The sequence below is a fragment of the Lynx rufus genome, unplaced genomic scaffold, assembly GCF_022079265.1.
Source record: "Lynx rufus isolate CCGP_SWC_20201006 ecotype Redwood Valley unplaced genomic scaffold, mLynRuf1.p SCAF_15, whole genome shotgun sequence".
Classification (NCBI taxonomy): domain Eukaryota; kingdom Metazoa; phylum Chordata; class Mammalia; order Carnivora; family Felidae; genus Lynx; species Lynx rufus.
In genome coordinates, this window is record NW_025814829.1 from 28433724 (window position 1) to 28455079 (window position 21356).

The 21356-nt window shown below is 41.0% G+C and overlaps 1 protein-coding gene across 6 annotated transcripts in view; it reads left to right on the forward strand.

Moving 5' to 3' along the window:
• The window catches only part of CD55 (CD55 molecule (Cromer blood group)), a 58728-nt gene extending 38211 nt beyond the window's left edge, over nucleotides 1–20517 (forward strand). For 4 of the 6 annotated variants that reach the window (XM_047076769.1, XM_047076768.1, XM_047076764.1 and 1 more), the window contains one exon: nucleotides 7915–8841. In XM_047076769.1, coding sequence (XP_046932725.1) covers nucleotides 7915–7979 — 65 coding nt within the window. In that variant the 3' untranslated portion in view covers nucleotides 7980–8841. Of the gene's footprint in view, nucleotides 1–7914; nucleotides 8842–20342 lie in introns of those variants that run through there. The other 2 variants (XR_006961594.1, XR_006961593.1) reach the window with 2 other exon arrangements.
• The last annotated feature ends 839 nt before the right edge of the window (nucleotides 20518–21356 follow it).

Sequence of the window (21356 nt, forward strand, 5' to 3'; positions counted from 1 at the left end):
TCTCTCTATCAAAAATAAGCAAATGTGATTTTTTTTTTTTAATCTCAGCAAACTAAGAAGAGAAGGGAAATTTCTTAATCTAATTAAGGGCATCTTCCATAAACCTACAAATTTCATCATACTCAACAGTGACAGGCTCAATGTTTTCTACCTAAGGACAAGTCATGGATATCTACCCCTTCTATTCAACAGTCATTTGGAGGTTTTAGCCAGTTCAATAGGGAAGAAAAAGAAATGAAAGTCAATGAATTGGAAAAGTAGAAGTAAAGTTGTCTTTATTGGCAGATGGCATGATTATGTACCTAGAAAAGAATCTACCAGAGCTAATAAGGGAATTTAGTAAGGTCACAGGACACAATGTTAATACACAAACAACAATTTTACTTTGATATATTAACAATACACAATTAGAAAATGAAATTTAAAAACAACTGTTTCCAATAGCATCCAAAAATTTGAAATAGAGATACATTCTTTAAACCATGTCAAGAACTCTACAAAAATTATAAAACTTTACTGAGAGAAATTACAGACCTAAATAAATGTTATGAATTAGAAATTAATGAATTGCAAAACTAAGTTTCATGTCTTCAAAAAGTCAATAATGTTAAGATATCAATTCTCCACACATCAATCTATAGTCCCAGCAGGGATTTTAAGAAACTGATCCTAGAAGTGCCTGGGTGGCACTCAGTCGGTTAAGAGTCCCACTCTTGATTTCAACTCAGGTCATGATCTCACAGTCTGAGATTGAGCCTCATGTTGGACTCTGCTGGGCAAGGAGCTTGCTTAAGATTCTCTCTGTCCCTCTCCCTATGCCCCTCCCCTGCTTGAACACCCTCTCTCTCCAAAAAAAAAAGAAAAGAAAAAAGAAAAAAGAAACTTATCCTAAAATTTGTGTAGAAATGTACATTTCCTCTCTTAACCCTGTTTTCACAGTTGTTTTTTAAAAAAATCAGAAAACTAAAATCTGTATTTCTCCCAGTCCATGGAAGCTAGGAGTCTAATTGGGTCTACCATGTAAAAGCAGTCATATAATATTTGGCAGAAAATGGCATGGAGACAAAGAAGCCTGATTCACCCCTAACGGGAACAATTAAGAACAGATACTTCAAAAAGATTTGTGGAACCCTTCCTCACAGCAGTGTTCTATACTCTCTATCTGACCAATTTATAAATATCTTAATTGGCACTGGAACGAGATTCATTGTTAAATTATCTTCCACAGCACTTGGAGCCTTGCCGGCCCAAACATGTCTATCTACAGAATATCAGTAAGGATTTAGGAATTCCGTTTGCTCTGCTTTCCCTCTGATTCCTATATTGTAAGTCTCATTACATCCAACACCATTGGTCACTAGTATTGTGGATCTGCCCCAGGGAGGTTGCTTTTTATTCATTTATCAACCTGGTCACTTCAGAATGACCGTGAATGGAGGTCGGGGGCTCTGTTCTCTTTGACACGTACAGCTTTTGCAGCCCACTTACTGCCCATGAAATCTGGGGCACCCAAAGGCTTAAACAGCCAAAGTTTTTCTAAGTCCAAGATCTTTTTTTTTTTAAATAAACTCCAAATGGTTTATTTATTTTTTTTAGTATATGATAATGACAGCATTTTATTTATTTATTTATTTATTTATTTATTTATTTATTCAATATATGAAATTTATTGACAAATTGGTTTCCATACAACACCCAGTGCTCATCCCAAAAGGTGCCCTCCTCAATACCCATCACCCACCCTCCCCTCCCCCCCCACCCCCCATAAACCCTCAGTTTGTTCTCAGTTTTTAAGAGTCTCTCATGCTTTGGCTCTCTCCCACTCTAACCTCTTTTTTTTTTTTCCTTCCCCTCCCCCATGGGTTTCTGTTAAGTTTCTCAGGATCCACATAAGAGTGAAAACATATGGTATCTGTCTTTCTCTGTATGGCTTATTTCACTTAGCATCACACTCTCCAGTTCCATCCACGTTGCTACAAAAGGCCATTATTTCATTCTTTCTCATTGCCACGTAGTATCCCATTGTGCAGAAGATCGATTCAAGTTACGTCTGAAGGGAGCTCTCTGTGCCTCTTGGATTTCAATGCCTTTTTCCTTCCCCAGATCAGGGAAGTTCTCAGCTATGATTTCTTCAAGTACAACTTCAGCACCTTTCCCTCTCTCTTCCTCCTCTGGAATACCAATTATGCGTAGATTATTTCTCTTTAGTGCATCACTTAGTTCTCTAATTTTCCCCTCATACTCCTGGATTTTTTTATCTCCCTTTTTCTCAGCTTCTTCTTTTTCCATAATTTTATCTTCTAGTTCACCTATTCTCTCCTCTGCTTCTTCAATCCCAGCCGTGGCCGTTTCCATATTATTTTGCAGCTCATTTATCGCATTTTTTAGCTCCTCATGACTATTCCTTAGTCCCTTGATCTCTGTAGCAATAGATTCTCTGCTGTCCTCTATACTGTTTTCAAGCCCAGCGATTAATTTTATGACTATTATTCTAAATTCACTTTCTGTTATATTGTTTAAATCCTTTTTGATCAGTTCGTTAGCTGTTGTTATTTCCTGGAGATTCTTTTGAGGGGAATTCTTCCATTTGGTCATTTTGGATAGTTCCTAGAGTGGTGTGGACCTCCAGGGCACTTCCCCTGTGCTGTCTTGCATAACTTGCGATGGTGGGCAGGGCAGCAGTCAGACCTGATGTCTGCCCCCAGCCCACCGCTGGGGCCACAGTCAGACTGGTGTGTGTCTTCTCTTCCCCTCTCCTAGGGGTGGGATTCACTGTGGGGTGGCCTGGCATGTCTGGGCTACTTGCACACTGCCAGCCTTGTGGTGCTGGGGATCTGGCGTATTAGCTGGGGTGGGTAGGCAAGGTGCACGGGGGCAGGAGGGGCAGGCTCAGCTCGCTTCTCCTTCGGAGATCCGCTTCGGGAGGGGCCCTGCGGCAGCGGGAGGGAGTCAGACCCACCGCCAGAGGTGTGGATCTGCAGGAGCCCGGCATTGGGTGTTTGCACGGTGTCAGCAAGTTCCCTGGCAGGAACTGGTTCCCTTTGGGATTTTGGCTGGGGGATGGGCGAGGGAGATGGCGCTGGTGAGCGCCTTTGTTCCCCGCCAAGCTGTCCTCCGGGGCTCAGCAACTCTCCCTCCTGTTGTCCTCCAGCCCTCCCGTTCTCCGAGCAGAGCTGTTAACTTATAACCTTCCAGATGTCAAGTCCCTCTTGCTGTCGGAACACATTCCGTCAGGCCCTTCCACTTTTGCAAGCCAGACTCGGGGGCTCTGCTTGGCCGGCGGGTGGCCCCTCTGCCCCAGCTCCCTCCCGCCAGTCCGTGTAGCGCGCACCGCCTCGCTGCCCTTCCTACCCTCTTCCCTGGGCCTCTCGTCTGCGCTTGGCTCTGGAGACTCCATTCTGCTAGTCTTCTGGCGGTTTTCTGGGTTATTTAGGCAGGTGTAGGTGGAATCTAAGCGATATGCAGGACGCGGTGAGCCCAGCGTCCTCCTACGCCGCCATCTTCCTCTAGTCCCTAAGTCCAAGATCTTAATTTTCTTAACTACACAATTCCCTCAAAAACTCAGAAGGCTTCGGATCTATTTGCTTCCTGTGCATACTGTGGGACAGATGCTTCTGCCAAATAATTTACTAAATTGCATTCTTCTTCTTTATGTTTATTTATTTCTTTTGAGAGAGAGAGGAAGAGAGAGAGACAGAGACAGAGACAATCTCAAGCAGGCTCCACCCTCAGTGCGGAACCCAATGGGCAGCCTGACCTCACGACCGTGAGATCACGACCTGAGCCAATGTCAAGAGTCAGATGCCCAACTGACTGAGCCACCCGGGTGACTCTTTAAATTGAATTCTTAAGCCTGATCTATTTCTCTGACTCCTACTCACCATGTCATTGTTTCCCTTGTTTCTGCAGGTCTTATTCATGGGGGCTTATTTCCTTATGTGCCCAGTTGCCTTTGATTGTGCTACTCATTAGTCTTTGCAAAATTACTTGCTGGGATTCTCTAAGGCATAGGGTGAAGGTACTCTCTCCAGAGATACTTGGTTTTCCATCTACCAAATTTATTTTACCCTATCACTTGGGCACTACCTTAAACCACGTTTAGGGCGTGGGGTTTCCTGACCCACTCAGGTCTCGAGAACTTGGGCTGTGAATCCTTGCAATGACTGAGCAACGGTACAAATTCTCAGGGTTAAGTGTGTATATTTCTATTCATTTTTAATTTTTTCTGCTTCATTCAACACTATGGCAACTTTCCCTGCAATCCTCCAGGGTTGGGTTCAGAAGCAGCAAGTTGACTTTTGGTTCATTCTAAGCCTGAGGGTAGAGTCCTTTGCAAGTCCATGGAAAAGCTGGGACCGCATCTGGTAAAACTTTCCACCTTGGATGGGCCTTGGAAAATGACTTCTGTTTCTCTTGCCCCTTGAAATTAAAAAGATAAACGTAAGTTTCCTGCTATCCGTAAACAACCCTAGGGCAGATTTAATGTTGTTGCCAATATTCTTTCTTTTCTGGGTTCAGGTTTTCTCCCAGAGTTTTCTCTGGTAATCCCCACTCTATTTTGTTGACTTATCAATGGGTGTAAGATAATTTCTAATGCTTTAAATGCAGTTACATTAGTTTCTCCTCAGAGGGTAATTAGCCCCAATTTTAGGCCACCACTATTGAAAAATAGAATTCCTAAGCACAATGTATGTTCTTGTCATATATTCCTATGAAAACTGAAATGTTGAAAGAAAAAAACGGACACGTCAGAATAATACAATATAAGTAAATTTAAAATATTAAGTCAGGGGCGCCTGGGTGGTGCAGTCGGTTAAGCATCTGACTTCAGCCAGGTCACGATCTCGCGGTCCGTGAGTTCGAGCCCCGCGTCGGGCTCTGGGCTGATGGCTCAGAGCCTGGAGCCTGCTTCCGATTCTGTGTCTCCCTCTCTCTCTGCCCCTCCCCCGTTCATGCTCTGTCTCTCTCTGTCCCAAAAATAAATAAACGTTGAAAAAAAAATTAAAAAAAAAATAAATAAAATATTAAGTCAAAGAAAAATATATACGGTAGACCCTTGAACAATATGGGCTTGAAGTGCAAAAGTCCACTTATATGTGATTTTTTACAGGACACTACTGCAAATGTATTTTCTTTTCCTTAGGCTTTTCTTAAATTTTCTTTTCTCTAGCTTACTTATTATAAAAATACAATATACAATACATATAGTATTCAAAATATGTGTTAATTGGCTATGTTATTGGTAAGGCTTCTGGTCACCAGTAGGTTGTTAGTAGTTACGTTTTGGGGCAGTCAAAAGTTACATGCAGATTTTCTACTGTGTAGGGAGTCAGCCCCTTACCCCTGCCTTGTTCAAGGTCAGCTGTAATTTAAAGTGTTTTAAACTGTTCATAGTTGGGAAACCTGGGTGACTCAGTTGATTAAGCATCCAACTCTTGATTTCAGCTCAGCTCACGATCTCACAATTTGTGAGATCGAGCCCTACATTGGGCTCTGCACTGAAAGCATGGAGCCTGCTTGGGATTCTCTCTCTCTGCCTCTCCCCCGCTCATGTGCCCTCTTTCTTTCTCTCAAAATAAATAAATAAACTTCAAGAAAAATAGAAAAATGAGAAAAATAAAATTTTTAATAGTTAAAAGCATTTCAAATTGTACAAGAAAATTTTCTCATTGATAGTGACCATCAAGATTTTCAAAGGGTCATTAAAGAATCATGATCAAGAATTATGTGGTACGTTTCAAGAACAAAATTCTATATAAAAAGTTATACAAGGATACCCTTGTATAACTTGTATAGCCACCCTTGTATAGTCCTTGTATACCCTTGTAAAGCCTTGTATAGCCACCATTGGGTGGCTCTGTGCCTTAAGCATTCGACTTTGGTTCGGATCATCATCTGGTGGTTCATGGGTTCGAGCCCTGTGTTGAGCTCTGTCTCTGTCTCTCTTTCTCTCAAAATAAATAAACCCTACAATTTTTTTTAATTTAGACAAAAGCTACAAGAGTGAGAAAGCTGACGTTTCTAATTTAAAAATTTGAAAATATTCAATTTGGTAACTTCACATATACTCAATATACAAGGTCTTACCTAATTCTTGTATTTTTATTATTCTTACCATAACAATGTGGTATTTTAATGTAATGAATTTTTTCATCATGCCCTAAATAGGGGCTCCCAGATACCTTCAGTTTATCATAGGATGACTAATGTTTTCTATTCATGCCCGGATATTAAGACAGTTGAAAGTACTGGGAGAGAAATCAAGACCACAGGAACATGCTAGTTAATAAACATAGAATTAGCTGGTTTTATTTTTGAGTAAAGCAAATATAATACAGGTAGGAACACATGCAGGTAGCCAACAGATGCCCACAGAGCTGGAGAGGATTTTCGACTCCATTTTACATAAAATTATAACTACTGTGGCTACACCGTCCTAATTTTAGTAAACAGCCCGCAGGGATTTATTTTGTGTCACTGGTTACATGGCACGTATTCGGACACTCCAGTCTTTCCTAATTCTTTATCAGGCTTGCTCTGATGTTCTGATCTTCATACTTGATCAAAGTCTCCTACTTTTGCCCCTAACGGTAGAACTCGTTCGTCTGTTTCGTCATATGCTTCAACATTCTTTAGTGAGGTCAGATGAAGCCCAGTTTCCTCGCCGAGGCACTATCCGAGGCAGCTGTTCTGAGCCCGGCAGTGCAGGAGAATAGCAGGAACGGGTCAACTCTTGACTTTGAGGAACATACGTCTCTAGAGAGCACTATTATTTCCACCCACGGTTTAGAGATTGCTGGGCGCATATCTGCTGTATAATCTGCTGTGTAACTTGGATGAGGTGCCAACACCTGCCTGTTTCAGTTTTTAAGTTGTTTGGAAGGTAGAATGCCTATGGGAGCCTAATAGGACTGATGCAGTGCGGGGGAGGGGGGGTGTTGTAGCCTCAGCTGTGCACAGAGGCAGCATAAAGACATGGAGCCATTTTTTCCTGCAGAAAACTAGAAAGATTCCCACACTGGAGCTGGCAAGCACGGAGATAGGGACTGGGAAATGGAGCCCAAGTGAGGCTGACCCATGAAAGGAGCCTCTATGGATCATGATGCTGGTGATCCCCCTTCTCTACCCCACCAAGTTTCAGGGCCATGGGCAGATACAGCATTTGCCTTCCTATAAACAGGGCTGCACCGAGGGTGTGCAGGACCCCAAGCAACTTTTTTTTTTTTTTTTGAGAATCCCCTGTCTATAACAACAATCTGGCTTAAAACTGCATTACAAAATCCATGGTCCCCGTGTAAGGTCGAGTCATTTATTGATGGAAATTTAGAATAGTGGGTAGAGAAAAAGTATGTATTTATGTGTTTGTTGTCTAATCAATGCACATGGAAGTTACTCATAGTGTCTAGGTACCATATCTATTGGTTTGGATCTTAGATCTCCCACATTTTTTTTTTTTATTGCTAAATGTGCCCAGTGTGCTATTTCTGGGTAATTTTATATCTCCTAGTGGTGGGAAAACGATGGCACCATTGTTACTATTCACAATGCCCAGTTCTTTAGAACCCATTTATATGGATATTGGTCATCTGATTCCTGTGGTTCCCTAATACTATTTCCTCATTTTTAATCATATCGTTATTTGTTACGTTGATCATGCATCGGGCTACCCGTGAACACTGGCTTCCAAGGATGTTCAACGGTTGTTCCTGTGCTTCATGGATGATAACCACAAATGCAAGAATTACCCATTTTCCAGGCAGTGAAAATGCAAACAAGACTTCATTTTCCAGTTGTCCTGCATTTACTTTTTGGAGTTGATGGTGTGTGGTATGTCTTGGCCTATGGTGCAACTCATAATCACTGCATTTGTGGAATGGGGTCTCTTTCAAAGTGGACTGCATCTCTGCCTTCCAGACCTTGCCACCTGTGGGGAGGACCAACAAGACGCCTGTGGATGGAGTGAAAAAGCAGCCCACTAATGCAAAGTTCTCCCATCTCTGCCCCGCATGCCCCGACACTGGCCAAAGACAGCATGGCATCTCCACATGAGTTGAAGGTAAGAGAGGACATTGAAAGAAAGGGTCATTGATCTTGTGGAGCAACAGTCTGGAAAATTCTGAGGGGGAGACAGAAGTGGTCATCCCTGGAGATCTGCCTTCGCACGGGCCAACAGAGGGTGTGGGTGATGGTCCTGGGTGCCACAGACGGTGGCACGGAAGATAGAGGTCATCTACTACCACTCTGACCATCCTCAGGTGCCATATTCCAAAGGTGCCAGAGGTGGCCCACAGTTGAAACAAAGGGGTGAGAGCTGTCCCAGGGGCCCACAAGCATATTCGCCAGCCCCAGGGCTGGTGACGGTTGGTAGTCCAGAGCCCTAAACTAGAAGGATGTAAATAATCTCTGGTAGATCTAATCCAAAAATTATACAAACCCAATTTCTTCAATGCAGTATTATAAAAAGAAATGCATGAGCTGTATAGTCACATACAAACTTTACCCACAATAATCGGGCCTTTACTGATTCAGGAGGAGCTACAGAACCCGGTAGAGGCCCAGTGGTCACGTCACTGTGGGAGTGTCAAATTACCACTTGCAAAATAGCTGCTATGGACTGGATTGCGTCCCCTCCAAATGTCATATGCTCAATCCCCAACTCTCCAGTGTGGTGGTGTTTGGAGATTGGGCCTTTGGGAGGTAATTAGGGTTCAAGATGTCACAGGAGAGGGCCCTCATGATGGGACTGATGGCCCTTATAAGGAGAGACAGCAGAACGCAAGCGCTCTCTCGCTCTGTCTCCCTCACTCACCGCCACCAAATGAAGACACAGTGAGAGTGGCCAACTGCAAGCCAGGAAGAGAGCCCAACCATGCTAGCGCTTGATTTTAGGCTTCCAGCTTCCAGAACAGTGAGAAAATTAATTTCTGCTGTGTGAGTCTACGGCATTTTGTTATGGCAGCCCCAGCTACTAGAATAGCTAAATATACTATTCACTCTCTATTTTGTGTTTGTTTCTACAACACTAGATAAATTTACTTTAGTTGTATTTTAAAGGGACATTTTATATATGAATTATTTTTAATTTTTTAATGTTTATTTCTTTTTGAGAGAGAGGCAGAGGGAGAGCGGGGGAGGGGCAGGGAGAGAGGGAGACCCTGGATACTAAGCAGGCTCCAGGCTCTGAGCCGTCAGCACAGAGCCCGACGCGGGGCTCGAACTCATGGACCGCGAGATCATGAACTGAGCCGAAGTCGGACACCCAACCAACTGAGCCACCCAGGTGCCCCTATATTAATTTTTAAACTGAAAAAGTATATTGAGATCTTCATCAGTGTGATTCTGTGCAAGTTTTCTTTTAACCTTCCTGTTTCCTCATCTCTAAGTCTTATAGTGGAAACTTATAGGGTATTTATAACGATGAAACCCGTCAATATTTGTAGGGTGCTTAGAGTACTGCCTGCCTGGCACAATATGCTATGTGCTTATTAAATTAAATATAAGTAAAAATGAAGTGCATTCTTAGCATTATTTATATGTACGTTATATTTTTAAATGTTGTCTTTTTACTATAAAAGCCAATTTAGGCCTAATGCCTTCCATGTTTGTTTTTCTCCTTCATGACTATTAATTATTAGAGTATTGCTGATTAATATATTATTTTCAGTAGAAACACCAAAGCCTTTAAACCATAGATTTTCCTTTTCCTCACTCAAAACTCCTAAAATACAGCAAGTATTTATACCAGGACAGAAAAACATTTTAATTTTTTAAAAATATAATTTATTGTCAAATTGGCTAACATACAGTGTGTGAAGTGTGCTCTTGGTTTTTGGGGTAGATTCCGTGGTTCATCGCTTACATGCAACACCCAGTGCTCATCCCAACAAGTGCCCTCCTCAGTGCCCATCACCCATTTTCCCCTCTCCCCCACCCCCCATCGATCCTCAGTTGGTTCTCTGTATTTAAGAGTCTCTTATGGTTTTTAATTTAGATTTTTCTGGGAACACAAGCTGGTGCAGCCACTCTGGAAAACAGTATGGAGATTCCTCAAAAAACTAAAAATAGAACTACCCTACGACCCAAAAATTGCACTACTAGGCATTTATCCAAGGGATACAGGAGTGCTGTTTCGAAGGGACTCATGCACCCCCGTGTTTTTAGCAGCACTATCAACAATAGCAAAGTATGGAAAGTGCCCAAATATCCATCAATGGATGAATGGTTAAAGAAGATGTGGTATATATATATACAATGGAGTATTACTCGGCAATCAAAAAAAATGAAATCTTGCCATTTGCAACTACATGGATGGAACTGGAGGGTATTATGCTAAGTGAAATTAGTCATAGAAAGACAAATATCATAAGACTTCACTCATATGAGGACTTTAAGAGAAAAAAACAGATGAACATAAGTGAAGGGAAACAAAAATAATATAAAAATAGGGAGGGGGACAAAACAGAAGAGACTCATAAATATGGAGAACAAACTGAGGGTTACTGGAGGGGTTGTGGGAGGGGAGATGGGCTAAATGGGTAAGGGGCACTAAAGAATCTCCTCCTGAAATCACTGTTGCACTATATGCTAACTAATTTGGATGTAAATTTTTTAAAAAATTAAAAATAAAATAAAAAAAAGAACATAGCACTCAATAAATAGTAGCTATTAAAAAAAAGAAATAACAACTAAAAAACAAATACAAACATGGATAATATTTTGAACAGGTCTTTCAAAAAGAGAATACTCAAATGGCTAATAAATATTTTTTTTATTAAAAAAAACAAAAACCAAAAACACCAAAACAAAAAAAAATTTAGATTTTTCTACACAGCTAATGTTTATTTTATTTCTCCTCTCATCAAAGCATACTATTATCATTAGCCACTGATGTTAGAACATTTGAACAAGTCAATATTTTTATTTGGAAGGCAACATTTTCAAATAGAAAAAACATTGTAAGGTGTCATCCCCTGAATAATGATTTCTTTATCATATATAAATAATTATTGTCTTTGCACACAGTGACTAGAAGGCAGTTACCTCCATTTTCTTCAAACTAGACAGGTTTGTGCTTGTTTTATTATTTTTGCTTTTCTTTCAGAAATAGCACATTTAAAACATTAGGAATATTATCTTGATTTCTCATGTTTTTTGAATCCTTAGAGACTCTACTCCCACTTATATATCATTTAGTGTTCTTTTTGTACTAGCATACCATTACATTTGAAAAACATCACTGTCTTTCTGTTAAATAATTAGGTACATAAACTTTTCTTGATCAACGTTCCCTCCGTGGGACCTGGGTTATATTCAGAATATATCAGGGTTGTCTTCAACATGTCCATTTCACTTCTCAAGAAATATGTGGATTCTGAAAGCAAAGTGCTTCTAGAAGGCTGGAGATCCTGTTTAGGACTTATGAATTTCACCCGGATTTCCCATTCCCTTTTAATTCATGGGCTTTCATTCAGGGAAGAAACAACGGATCATCTTCAGTAGCAGAATTTCATCAAATGCTTGGGCAAAATGGAGGTTTTGGTCATCCTTTTTGTCCAGAAAAGAAAAGAAAAGAAAAGAAAAAGAAAAAGATAAAGAAAAAGAAAAGGAAAAGAAAAGAAAATAGCGAACTATGAACCAGGGCAGGGAGAGCCTCTGTTCAACACAGAGGTGCCTGTCACTGCCCTGAGTGAGCTTCGGGGAACAAGACCATCATACAATGAATTTATCCACCAGGGGATGGTATTTATCCACCCTGTATGTCCACAGAGGTCCAGAGCTCCACTGCTCCACTGCTGGGTTACCCACATCACAGAAACAAACCTCCCTCTGTTGGACCCTCACTCAACTCGCCCAAAGAAAGCAACCTGTTTCCTGCCCTTAACCGGACTAGGGTTCTAACCAGTTCACTAGGTGAAGTATCAAACCAGAAATGGGGAATTAAGGAGTTTAATCATCTGTTTGTTTTTTTTTTACTTTTATTTTTATTTATTTATTTATTTATTTTTTCCTTTTTTTTTAATATATGAAATTTATTGTCAAATTGGTTTCCATTCAACACCGAGTGCTCATCCCAAAAGATGCCCTCTTCAATACCCATCACCTACCCTCCCCTCCCTCCCACCCCCCATCAACCCTCAGTTTGTTCTCAGTTTTTAAATTTTTTTTTTCAACGTTTTATTTATTTTTGGGACAGAGAGAGACAGAGCATGAACGGGGGAGGGGCAGAGAGAGAGGGAGACACAGAATCGGAAACTGGCTCCAGGCTCCGAGCCATCAGCCCAGAGCCCGACGCGGGGCTCGAACTCACGGACCGCGAGATCGTGACCTGGCTGAAGTCCGACGCTTAACCGACTGCGCCACCCAGGCGCCCCTGTCCTCAGTTTTTAAGAGGTTAGAGTGGGAGAGAGCCAAAGCATAAGAGACTCTTAAAAACGGAGTTTAATCATCTTTAAGTCGAAAGCCTTGCAGACAGCCTCATGTCATTAAAAACAAAACAAAACAAAAAGGTCTGAATCCTGTGGATCCAACCTCAGTAATAACCAGCGGCTGGGACAGATGGCAGAAGACAGTCTTCCCTCTGCGTTCCAGATGGAGATTAATCTTACCTCTGTTAGCATGCACTCCGCCTTAGCTGAATCGTTCAATCCCCAGTTATTCATTCAAAAGAGACAAGGATTCCTAACTCTCTGTTTGAGTAAAGAATCCAGCAAGACTGTGGATTTTACTTTATCTTTTGAATAATGGGAAAAAAGAAAATTTCAAAGCTCTTCCATAAAAATAAGGCTCACAAGTATTTATATCTCTGGCAAAGCAGATATATGAATTTAAGCATTACAGCCAGGGCTAATATTATTAAAACAACCAATCAAAAGCCCATACTTTAAGGGAATATGTTGACTTTTACATAACGCAGTTCTGCGACTCTTTGTAGGAGAGATTGGGAGAAATACATTCCAATCAGGCTAGCATACAGTCAAGCAGCTGACACAGGCTTTCCCCTACTGAAAGTCCCACTCAGAGAGAAAGGTCTTGCTAAGTGAAGGTAATTTACAATAGGGGACAGTCTGCCATGCTGCTCCGAGAAAACAGTTATTTACTGTAAGGAAAAACAAATTCAAATCAAGACAATGGAACTATTCATCACGGAAAATTTATTTTTTAAAAAAGCCCTGTGTTGTATTTAGGTTTCAGGAAAACTAGGAATCACCAAGATTTATCCTCAGAAAGAGGAACATGTGAAATTGCTTATTCTCATTATCAGGAGTGCATTACACTGATTTTGAGAGTTACTGTAATTTTCACAATAACCATTATTCTATTTCTTTTTTTTTTTAAATTTTTTTTTTCAACGTTTTTATTTATTTTTGGGACAGAGAGAGACAGAGCATGAACGGGGGAGGGGCAGAGAGAGAGGGAGACACAGAATCGGAAACAGGCTCCAGGCTCCGAGCCATCAGCCCAGAGCCTGACGCGGGGCTCGAACTCATGGACCGCGAGATCGTGACCTGGCTGAAGTCGGACGCTTAACCGACTGCGCCACCCAGGCGCCCCTGTATTTCTTTAATTATTCAAAACAAGATTCGTCAAAGTATAAAATTAAATTCATCATAAAAAGGTACTAATCTATATTTCAGAATAGATAGACCATGGGGCGCCTGGGTGGCGCAGTCGGTTAAGTGTCCGACTTCAGCCAGGTCACGATCTCGCGGTCCGTGAGTTCGAGCCCCGCGTCGGGCTCTGGGCTGATGGCTCAGAGCCTGGAGCCTGTTTCCGACTCTGTGTCTCCCTCTCTCTCTGCCCGTTCATGCTCTGTCTCTCTCTGTCCCAAAAAATAAATAAACGTTGAAAAAAAAAATTAAAAAAAAAAATTAAAAAAAAAAAAAAGAATAGATAGACCAATATAGTGAAATGTTTAAATGCAGAAACAGATCTAACATCATATGGAAACTTGATTTAGGATGAATTTGATGTCTTAACTCAGTAGAAAAAGAAAGGTGTATTTAAAAAATTTTTTTTTACATTTATTCATTTTTGAGAGACAGAGAGAGACAGTGCACAAGTGAGGAAGGGGCAGAGAGAGAGGGAGACACAGAATTCGAAGCAGGCTCCAGGCTCTAAAGTGTCAGCACAGAGCCCCACGCGGGGCTTGAACCCACGAACCGTGAGATCATGACCTGAGGCGAAGTCAGTCACTCAACCAACTGAGCCACCCAGGCACCCCAAGACTAGGTGTATTTTATAAAAATGAGGCCAGCATAAATGCATATTGTTCTGGAAGAAAAAAAAAGATAACTGCATACATCATTTACATAAGTAAAATCCAGGTAGAAGAAGTATCTACCATTTAAATATGCATATATCATTTTATTGTTTTTTTGTGAAAGCATACATATATCTGATAAGAATTGAGAATAACAATTGAATAAACTGGAACAATACTAGAAAACCAAAAATTCTAAAGAAAAATATTTGATTAGCTTTGAAATTACATATGGCAAAGTCACTATAAATGTACGCTAGAGAGAATATATTCGCAACCAATATAATAGATAAAAAATTTATATCTAACATAAAACTAACTCTATAACTAAAAAGGCAAGCACTCAAACAAGAGATTGGATAAGCCAACAAATAGGCAATTACAGAGGAAAAGTTCCTTATAGCCAATAGCAATATGAAAAGAAGTTCAATCTCATACGTGTTCAAAGATGTGCAAATAAAAACTATAAGTTGATTTGCATTAATCAGCCTGGCAAAATTTGAAGCATTCAGAGTTAAAAAGATTTTGGTAAAGCGAACTTACACATCAGTGACAGAAGTGTCAGTTTCAACAATTAGATAGTAATCTGGCAGTATATGATCACATTTAAATACATTTAATATTTAACCTAGAAATCTTACTTTTATGATCTATGTCCTATAAAAAAGATATATATATATTAAATTATAAAATCATATATACACAGGAGTGCCTGGGTGGCCCAGTTGGTTAAGCATCGGGCTCTTGAATTCAGCTCAGGTCATGATCTCATGGTTCAGGAGTTTGAGCCCTGGGTTAGGCTCTGTGCTGACAGCTCAGAGCCTGGAGCCTGCTTTGGATTCTCTCTCCCTCCATCTCTGCCTCTCCCTTGCTCATGTTCTCCCTTTCAACCTCTCTCTCTTTCTCTTAAAATAAGTAAGTGAGTAAATAAATAAATAAAACTTAAAAAAAACAAAAAACATATATACACATATAAGCACATAGTAATGTACATAAAAATACTTTCATTGTAGACAATAACTACAGAAATAATAAAGGAAGTTGTTTCTGGTTTGGAAATTGTCTTGAATATATAGTATGACAATAGTTACAGAATTTTAGGCAGAATTGATGGAGCAAATGCATCCATAGAGGCTTATTCTGAAAAAAAAAAATTTTTTTTAATTCCAAGACAGAAAGTAGCTCTATATAATAGCTTTTATTAGCCTGTTTACCAATGTGAAAGAGAAAACTAGGTTCTAAACACAACTGACCATCTTCTGTTATTCACTCCCAGAGATTTGAGGTAGTAATATGGCATCTGGAAATTACCTGGAACCTTTACATGTGTCGAGCTTTAGTATTAATTACGTATTAAAAATTTAAACCAGGGGCGCCTGGGTGGCTTGGTCGGTTAAGCGTCCGACTTCGGCTCAGGTCATGATCTCACGGTCTGTGAGTTCGAGCCCCGCGTCGGGCTCTGTGCTGACAGCTCAGAGCCTGGAGCCTGTTTCAGATTCTGTGTCTACCTCTCTGCTCCTCCCCTGTTCATGCTCTGTCTCTCTCTGTCTCAAAAATAAATAAACGTTAAAAAAAAAATTAAAAAAAAAATTTAAACCAGCATATTAAAATATCAAAGAAAATTATCACATTGTATTAACCAATGTATATGTCCCTTTCTATAAGCAATTATTAGAGGATGAGGGGTTTTTCTGTCTTTTAAACAGGCAAGTGAACTTTGATCTCTTATGGTTCTATCTCCCTCTAGTGGTAGAAATGTATTTCAAATATTTGCACAATAAGTAAGGCCATCGTCCCACCATGAAACATCAGAAGTGTCGCATACATAGGAATTACTGCGGCTGTTACTGTGTACGTGTCATCAGGGAGGAAATAATATTTTCTGCTGTGTGACAACTTTATTTAAATTTTACTTTATTTGAATTAGTAGCGTCAAGTTTTAAAATGGTAACAAGATCCTTTTCTATAAAGTCTAAAATTCTAATATAAAAACATATTCTCAGGTCGGTCTCAACCTAAATTGTAGAGCTGAGGTTATTCACACGTACATATAGCTCTCAGACTTTCTTAAAAATAAAAAGCTTTCAGTATAAAATGTAGATACCTTTGTAATGACTCTCCTTCATTTACTAAGTGAATCTGAGCCTTCATTTCTTTATCTGTATCTCCAATCCTTCCTGCATTGATGCCCAGGATCTCATTCAACACCTCCCACAACTTTGTCAGGAAGATAGGAAAGGTGTTTAGTGTCTTTGTCTTATGATGAAGGAAATGTGGTGTCAAAAGATCTTATAGTTTATCCAAACTCAGTAAACAAATGTCAGAGGTGGAAATGTACCATAGATTTCCTGATTCCAAATTCAGTGCTTTTTATAAGACCTCCCCTCACTTGCAATTATGATAATGAAGGGAGCTAATATTTGCACAAAGGCTTAAGTCCAATAGGAATATGTCATTATAAAATTACATAATAAAGAGAATAATAATGAGGTTTCTGAATGTGAGAAAGTAATGGGGAGATAAGAGAAGAATACTTCATAAAACTATATACATCAGGGGCACCTGGGTGGCTCAGTCGGTTAAGCATCCGACTTGGGCTCAGGTCATGATCTCACTGTCCGTGAGTTTGAGCCCTGCGTCGGGCTGTGTGCTGACAGCTCAGAGCCTGGAGCTTGCTTCGGATTCTGTGTCTCCCTCTCTCTGACCCTCCCCCCTTCATGCTCTGTCTTTCTCTGTCTCAAAAATAAATAAATGTTAAAAAACATTTTTTTAAATAAAAGAAAAGTATATACATCAGGCTGAATTGAACTGCCCGTCAAAATGAAAAATATCCAGAAATCTGGGAGGCTTTATATACATACAAATATATATCATTCTACCTCCCCACACTTTTTCTACACCTTCTTCTTAAAACACCATGGGAGTGAATTACTGTCAAGTTAAGATTTCTGCCATGGATTAGAAGAGCGACAAGGAGATGCTACATAGTCCAACAAACATTTGGTTATAATGGCAAAAAGAGAGAAAGAAACAGGCTGAGCGTATAGATTTGTTGGTTGTATTTATAAGGCGCCAGCTGTATGGAGTGTGCACGTGGGGCTGGAGGGTAGCTGTGAAGACCATCTCGGGTTCTTTCTCTTTAAAAGTTCTTATTTCTCCTGTTCCTATGCTTCCCTTTCCTGTTTCATTCTGTTCCCATCAAAGCAGTTGCGGCCTGGGTAAAACAGTGAGACAATGGGAAAGGAAGAGAGACAAAGCTGGGTCACACCTTCCGTGATCCCGTCAAGGTTCTCCAACATCTGAACAAGTAGCCCCAAGCCCATCTGAAGGCCCACTGTACTTAGGAACCTGCCATACAGATTTGTAAAAAAAAAAAAAAGCATATTCAGAACATATACTCTCCATGGAAGAGTAACTGAATTGTAACCTCATTTTCTCTTAACTTCTGCCACTGCCCCCCCCCCCCCACCTCATGCCCTCCTTTAAACCATAATGAGAAGCAAAACCCAAAGATCTCATCTCAAGCTCGGTCTTCCCTCTCAGACGGTACTGAACACAGAGTGACTAGAATTCCTCGTGCTTCTCATAATTCAACCAGACTCACTCAAAATTACTCAGACTTTTACTTTAGAATAAATAGGAGGCCTGAAAGGGAGTGTGGAAACTTAAACTTTCTTCCTTCTTATCACGGGGAATAAGTAAGTACAAACTGGTCCATATCTATTTTCCTGCCTCTGGACAGGTTCCATTATGTCGGAACAAGTCACTTCCCAACCGGAAGTCAATACCTTAGTCAATTACCTTAGTCAATTACCTAAGTCAATTACCTTAACTGTCTTTCACAGGTGAGCCAACTCTGAGCATGTTCTCCAGCCCAGCAGAGCTTTTGGGTTGTTCTGAAAAAAACAAAACAAAACAAAACAAAACAAAACATTAGTTTTGGTGTCAGGAAATAAGATGGCAGGGCCAGCTGTCACTGACTTGTATGATCATCCGTCTTTCAGGACCTTAAGGCCCTTTCCTGCAAATTAAGCGAGTTAAACGGAAGAATAGCAATGGTTTCTTCTAGAACTGGTAGACTGACTCTACAGTCTAATCAAGAGCTGGAAATTAATCCCTAGCCTTTCGTTCAAAAGTCCCTGGTACTAGAATGACTCAATTCTCTGGGCAATCTCTGCAGAAGAACCTGCTGTAAAAATAACTGAAACAAGTTGATGTAAGTTCTTCTGAGAAAGGATCCCTCCTTTCCTTTAGTTTAACATTCTGTCAGCAGAGTTAAGTTTTTACCTTACAAGTGCCAAAAGGATAGACTCAACTCCAGGGACATCTCTACCTGCATCTGGAGAATAACCATTATCATTGCTGGTTTCCTTCTTTCTTTCTTTTTTTTTTTTACATTAAAAAAAGCTTATTTATTTATTTTCAGAGAGAGAGAGAGAGAGAGAGAGAGGAGGAGAGAGAATCCCAGGCAGGCTCTGCATTGTCAGCACAGAACCTGACTCTTGGTCTCACAAACAGTGGTATCATGACCTGAGCTGAAACCAAGAGCCAAACACTTAACCGACGGAGCCACACATGTGCTCACCTTCTTTCTCAGTAAACTTTAATTTAAATTTTAAGATGTCCTGATACTCACAGATGTTTGGGTGCTTTTAGCTTTTTTCAACATACAGCTTGAGTTTTTTCTTTATGATTTCCTCTAGAAGCCCTCTCTGAAGGAGGGGTTGCCCTTGGGATGGAACACTGTCCTCAGTTTGGCAATAAGATCCGTTAAGTCTGTTCTGCTCAGCGTTGAGCCCGCTTTGTTCCTAAAACCTGTCCTCACCCCTCGCTACTGCCCTTCCAGGGATCTTGGATCCTTTTGGAGAGAGGCTTTCCTAAGATCCTGATGTAGGAAGCAGGCAAGCAAATAAATGATTCCCCGGCTGTGCTTCTCGGGTTTTTCACATTAGTGTCATGCCCCCATTCTCTCTGTGCCCGCCTCTCCTTAGAAAAGTCTTCCGAGGGAATATCTAGAGTCCCAAGTTTTCCAAATGATTCATTTCTTTGCAAAAGCAACAAGAAGTTCCTCCTCCTTCGGGAAGTCTGGGGCAATCCAGTTGCGTAAATCCCTAACTGAGGGTCTCTTGGGGGATTTTCTAAAACTGAGGAGGAATGGGGTGCCTCCAACTACTCCTAAAGTCCTTGGCTGGGAGGTCAACCGGAGGCTCTTCTAGTCCCCACTCCATACATCTGTCCAGGAAGCACCACCCCTTGTGGAGCTATAAGCAGCAAGTGTAAGGGGGTTTCAGAGCATCTTCCTGGCAGAAGGAGCCCTTTCACCCACATCTCACTCTGCTATGGGTCCAGATCCCAAAGCTGTCCCTGGGTGGTTGAGTAACAGACTCCCAAGAGAGAAAGTGCCACCACTCACTCCTTCCAGACCCCCTTGGGAAGGCTTTGTTTCTTACACTGTTTGCTAGACATTTATTAGGCATTCTCTCTGCATCTTCATATAGCTAAATTATTTAACGACAACCAACAAAATTTAAAAGGATTGAATCCGGGGCACCTGGGTGGTTCAGTTGGTTAAGTGTCCGACTTGGGTTCAGGTCACGATCACAGATTGTGAGTTTGAGCCCCGCGTCGAGCTCTGCGCTGACAGCTCAGAGCCTGGAGCCTGCTTCGGATTCTGTGTCTCCCCCTCTCTCCCTGCCTCTCCCCTGCTCATGCTCTCTCTCTCTCTCTCTCTCAAAAGTAAATATTTAAAAAATAAATAAATAAAAAATAAAAACAAATAAAAAATAAAAGGATTGGATCCATTTTGTCACTTCCTGCTTTAGCTAATTGAAGCATTGCTTCTTTGAAGAATTATATTTATTGAGCTTTTTTCTAATGCTGGATTTTCTTATCAGATTAATAGAGAAAATAAAAAATAGCTACCGGTTGATGGGTTGTCTACCTATTTTAACATTCAACAGTTATCTTCAGTCAAATAAAAAGGATGAAATTTTGTCTTAAGTTTCATTTTAGAGAAGTTGAACTTAACGAATACAAGTTCTTAATAAAGTTTCAGAACTTTTCCTTCTGTTCTTTTCAACAGATACTCACTCAGCAATGTGTTAGGCTGGTGCTGTATCATGAGTCCGGGAGTATGGAAACTAAACACACTCGGTGCTACATATGTATTTTATAATCAAACAATGAATTCGGCACTAGCACCTAAATTGTCTTTGGAATGAAGCATGGGATAAAAAGTACATTCATTAAAAGTTAAAGAGGATCAAAATTAGAAAGGCATTTCAGTATAGGGGGAGGGGCCGAGATGGCCGAGCAGCATGGAAGGTTTTTTTTTGTCTCTCTCATCCCTGAAATGCAGCCAGATCAACACCAAGCCATCTTGCACACCTAGAAAACTGAGGTGAAGATTAACACAACAATCTGCACAACTTCAACCACAGAACTCAGCAGGTAGGTGGCATGGAGAGGTGAACTGGGGGAGAGAGAAGCCACAGGGTAGGGAGCTGTTTTTGCTTGTGGGGAGAGGATGGAGACAGGGGGGAGGGTACAGGAAAAGCACCCCCCATGAAAGCAACTGGAGAGAAAGAGAAAGAGTGGAAACACCCACAAGGGATTGAACAAGAAAGGGAGAAATGAGAAAAGAGAGTACCTAAATACCATTTAGAGTACCATTAAGACTCTATAAACTGGGGAGCACAGAGTCTGAAACTCTGCAGCTTGATACTAGGTGGAGCTCTGGTGGGGAGGGCGAATCCCCAGGAGCAGACAGTGAGGTCTGAGGGGTCTTCGGGCCACATGGGGAGACGCAGTTCCCCTGCTGGGAGGACATTTGGTAGAGGCTGTGTGGCATCCCTACAGGCAAAAGTCCCAGCAGAACCTGGAGAACAACCACGTTCACTGGTGTTGGAACAAGGACATTAAGGATGAAGCCTGGTGCCAGATATGTGTTGGGATTTACCATAATTCCTGAAATGCTGCTGCTACACCATTGTGTGAATTTTTTCCGGGGTGAGCTGGCACCCAGCCGCAGTCTCTGGGCATCTGCAGCAGCCCAGTTGTGTGAATGTTCCTAGGGGAGGCGCGGGCATGCAGCCAT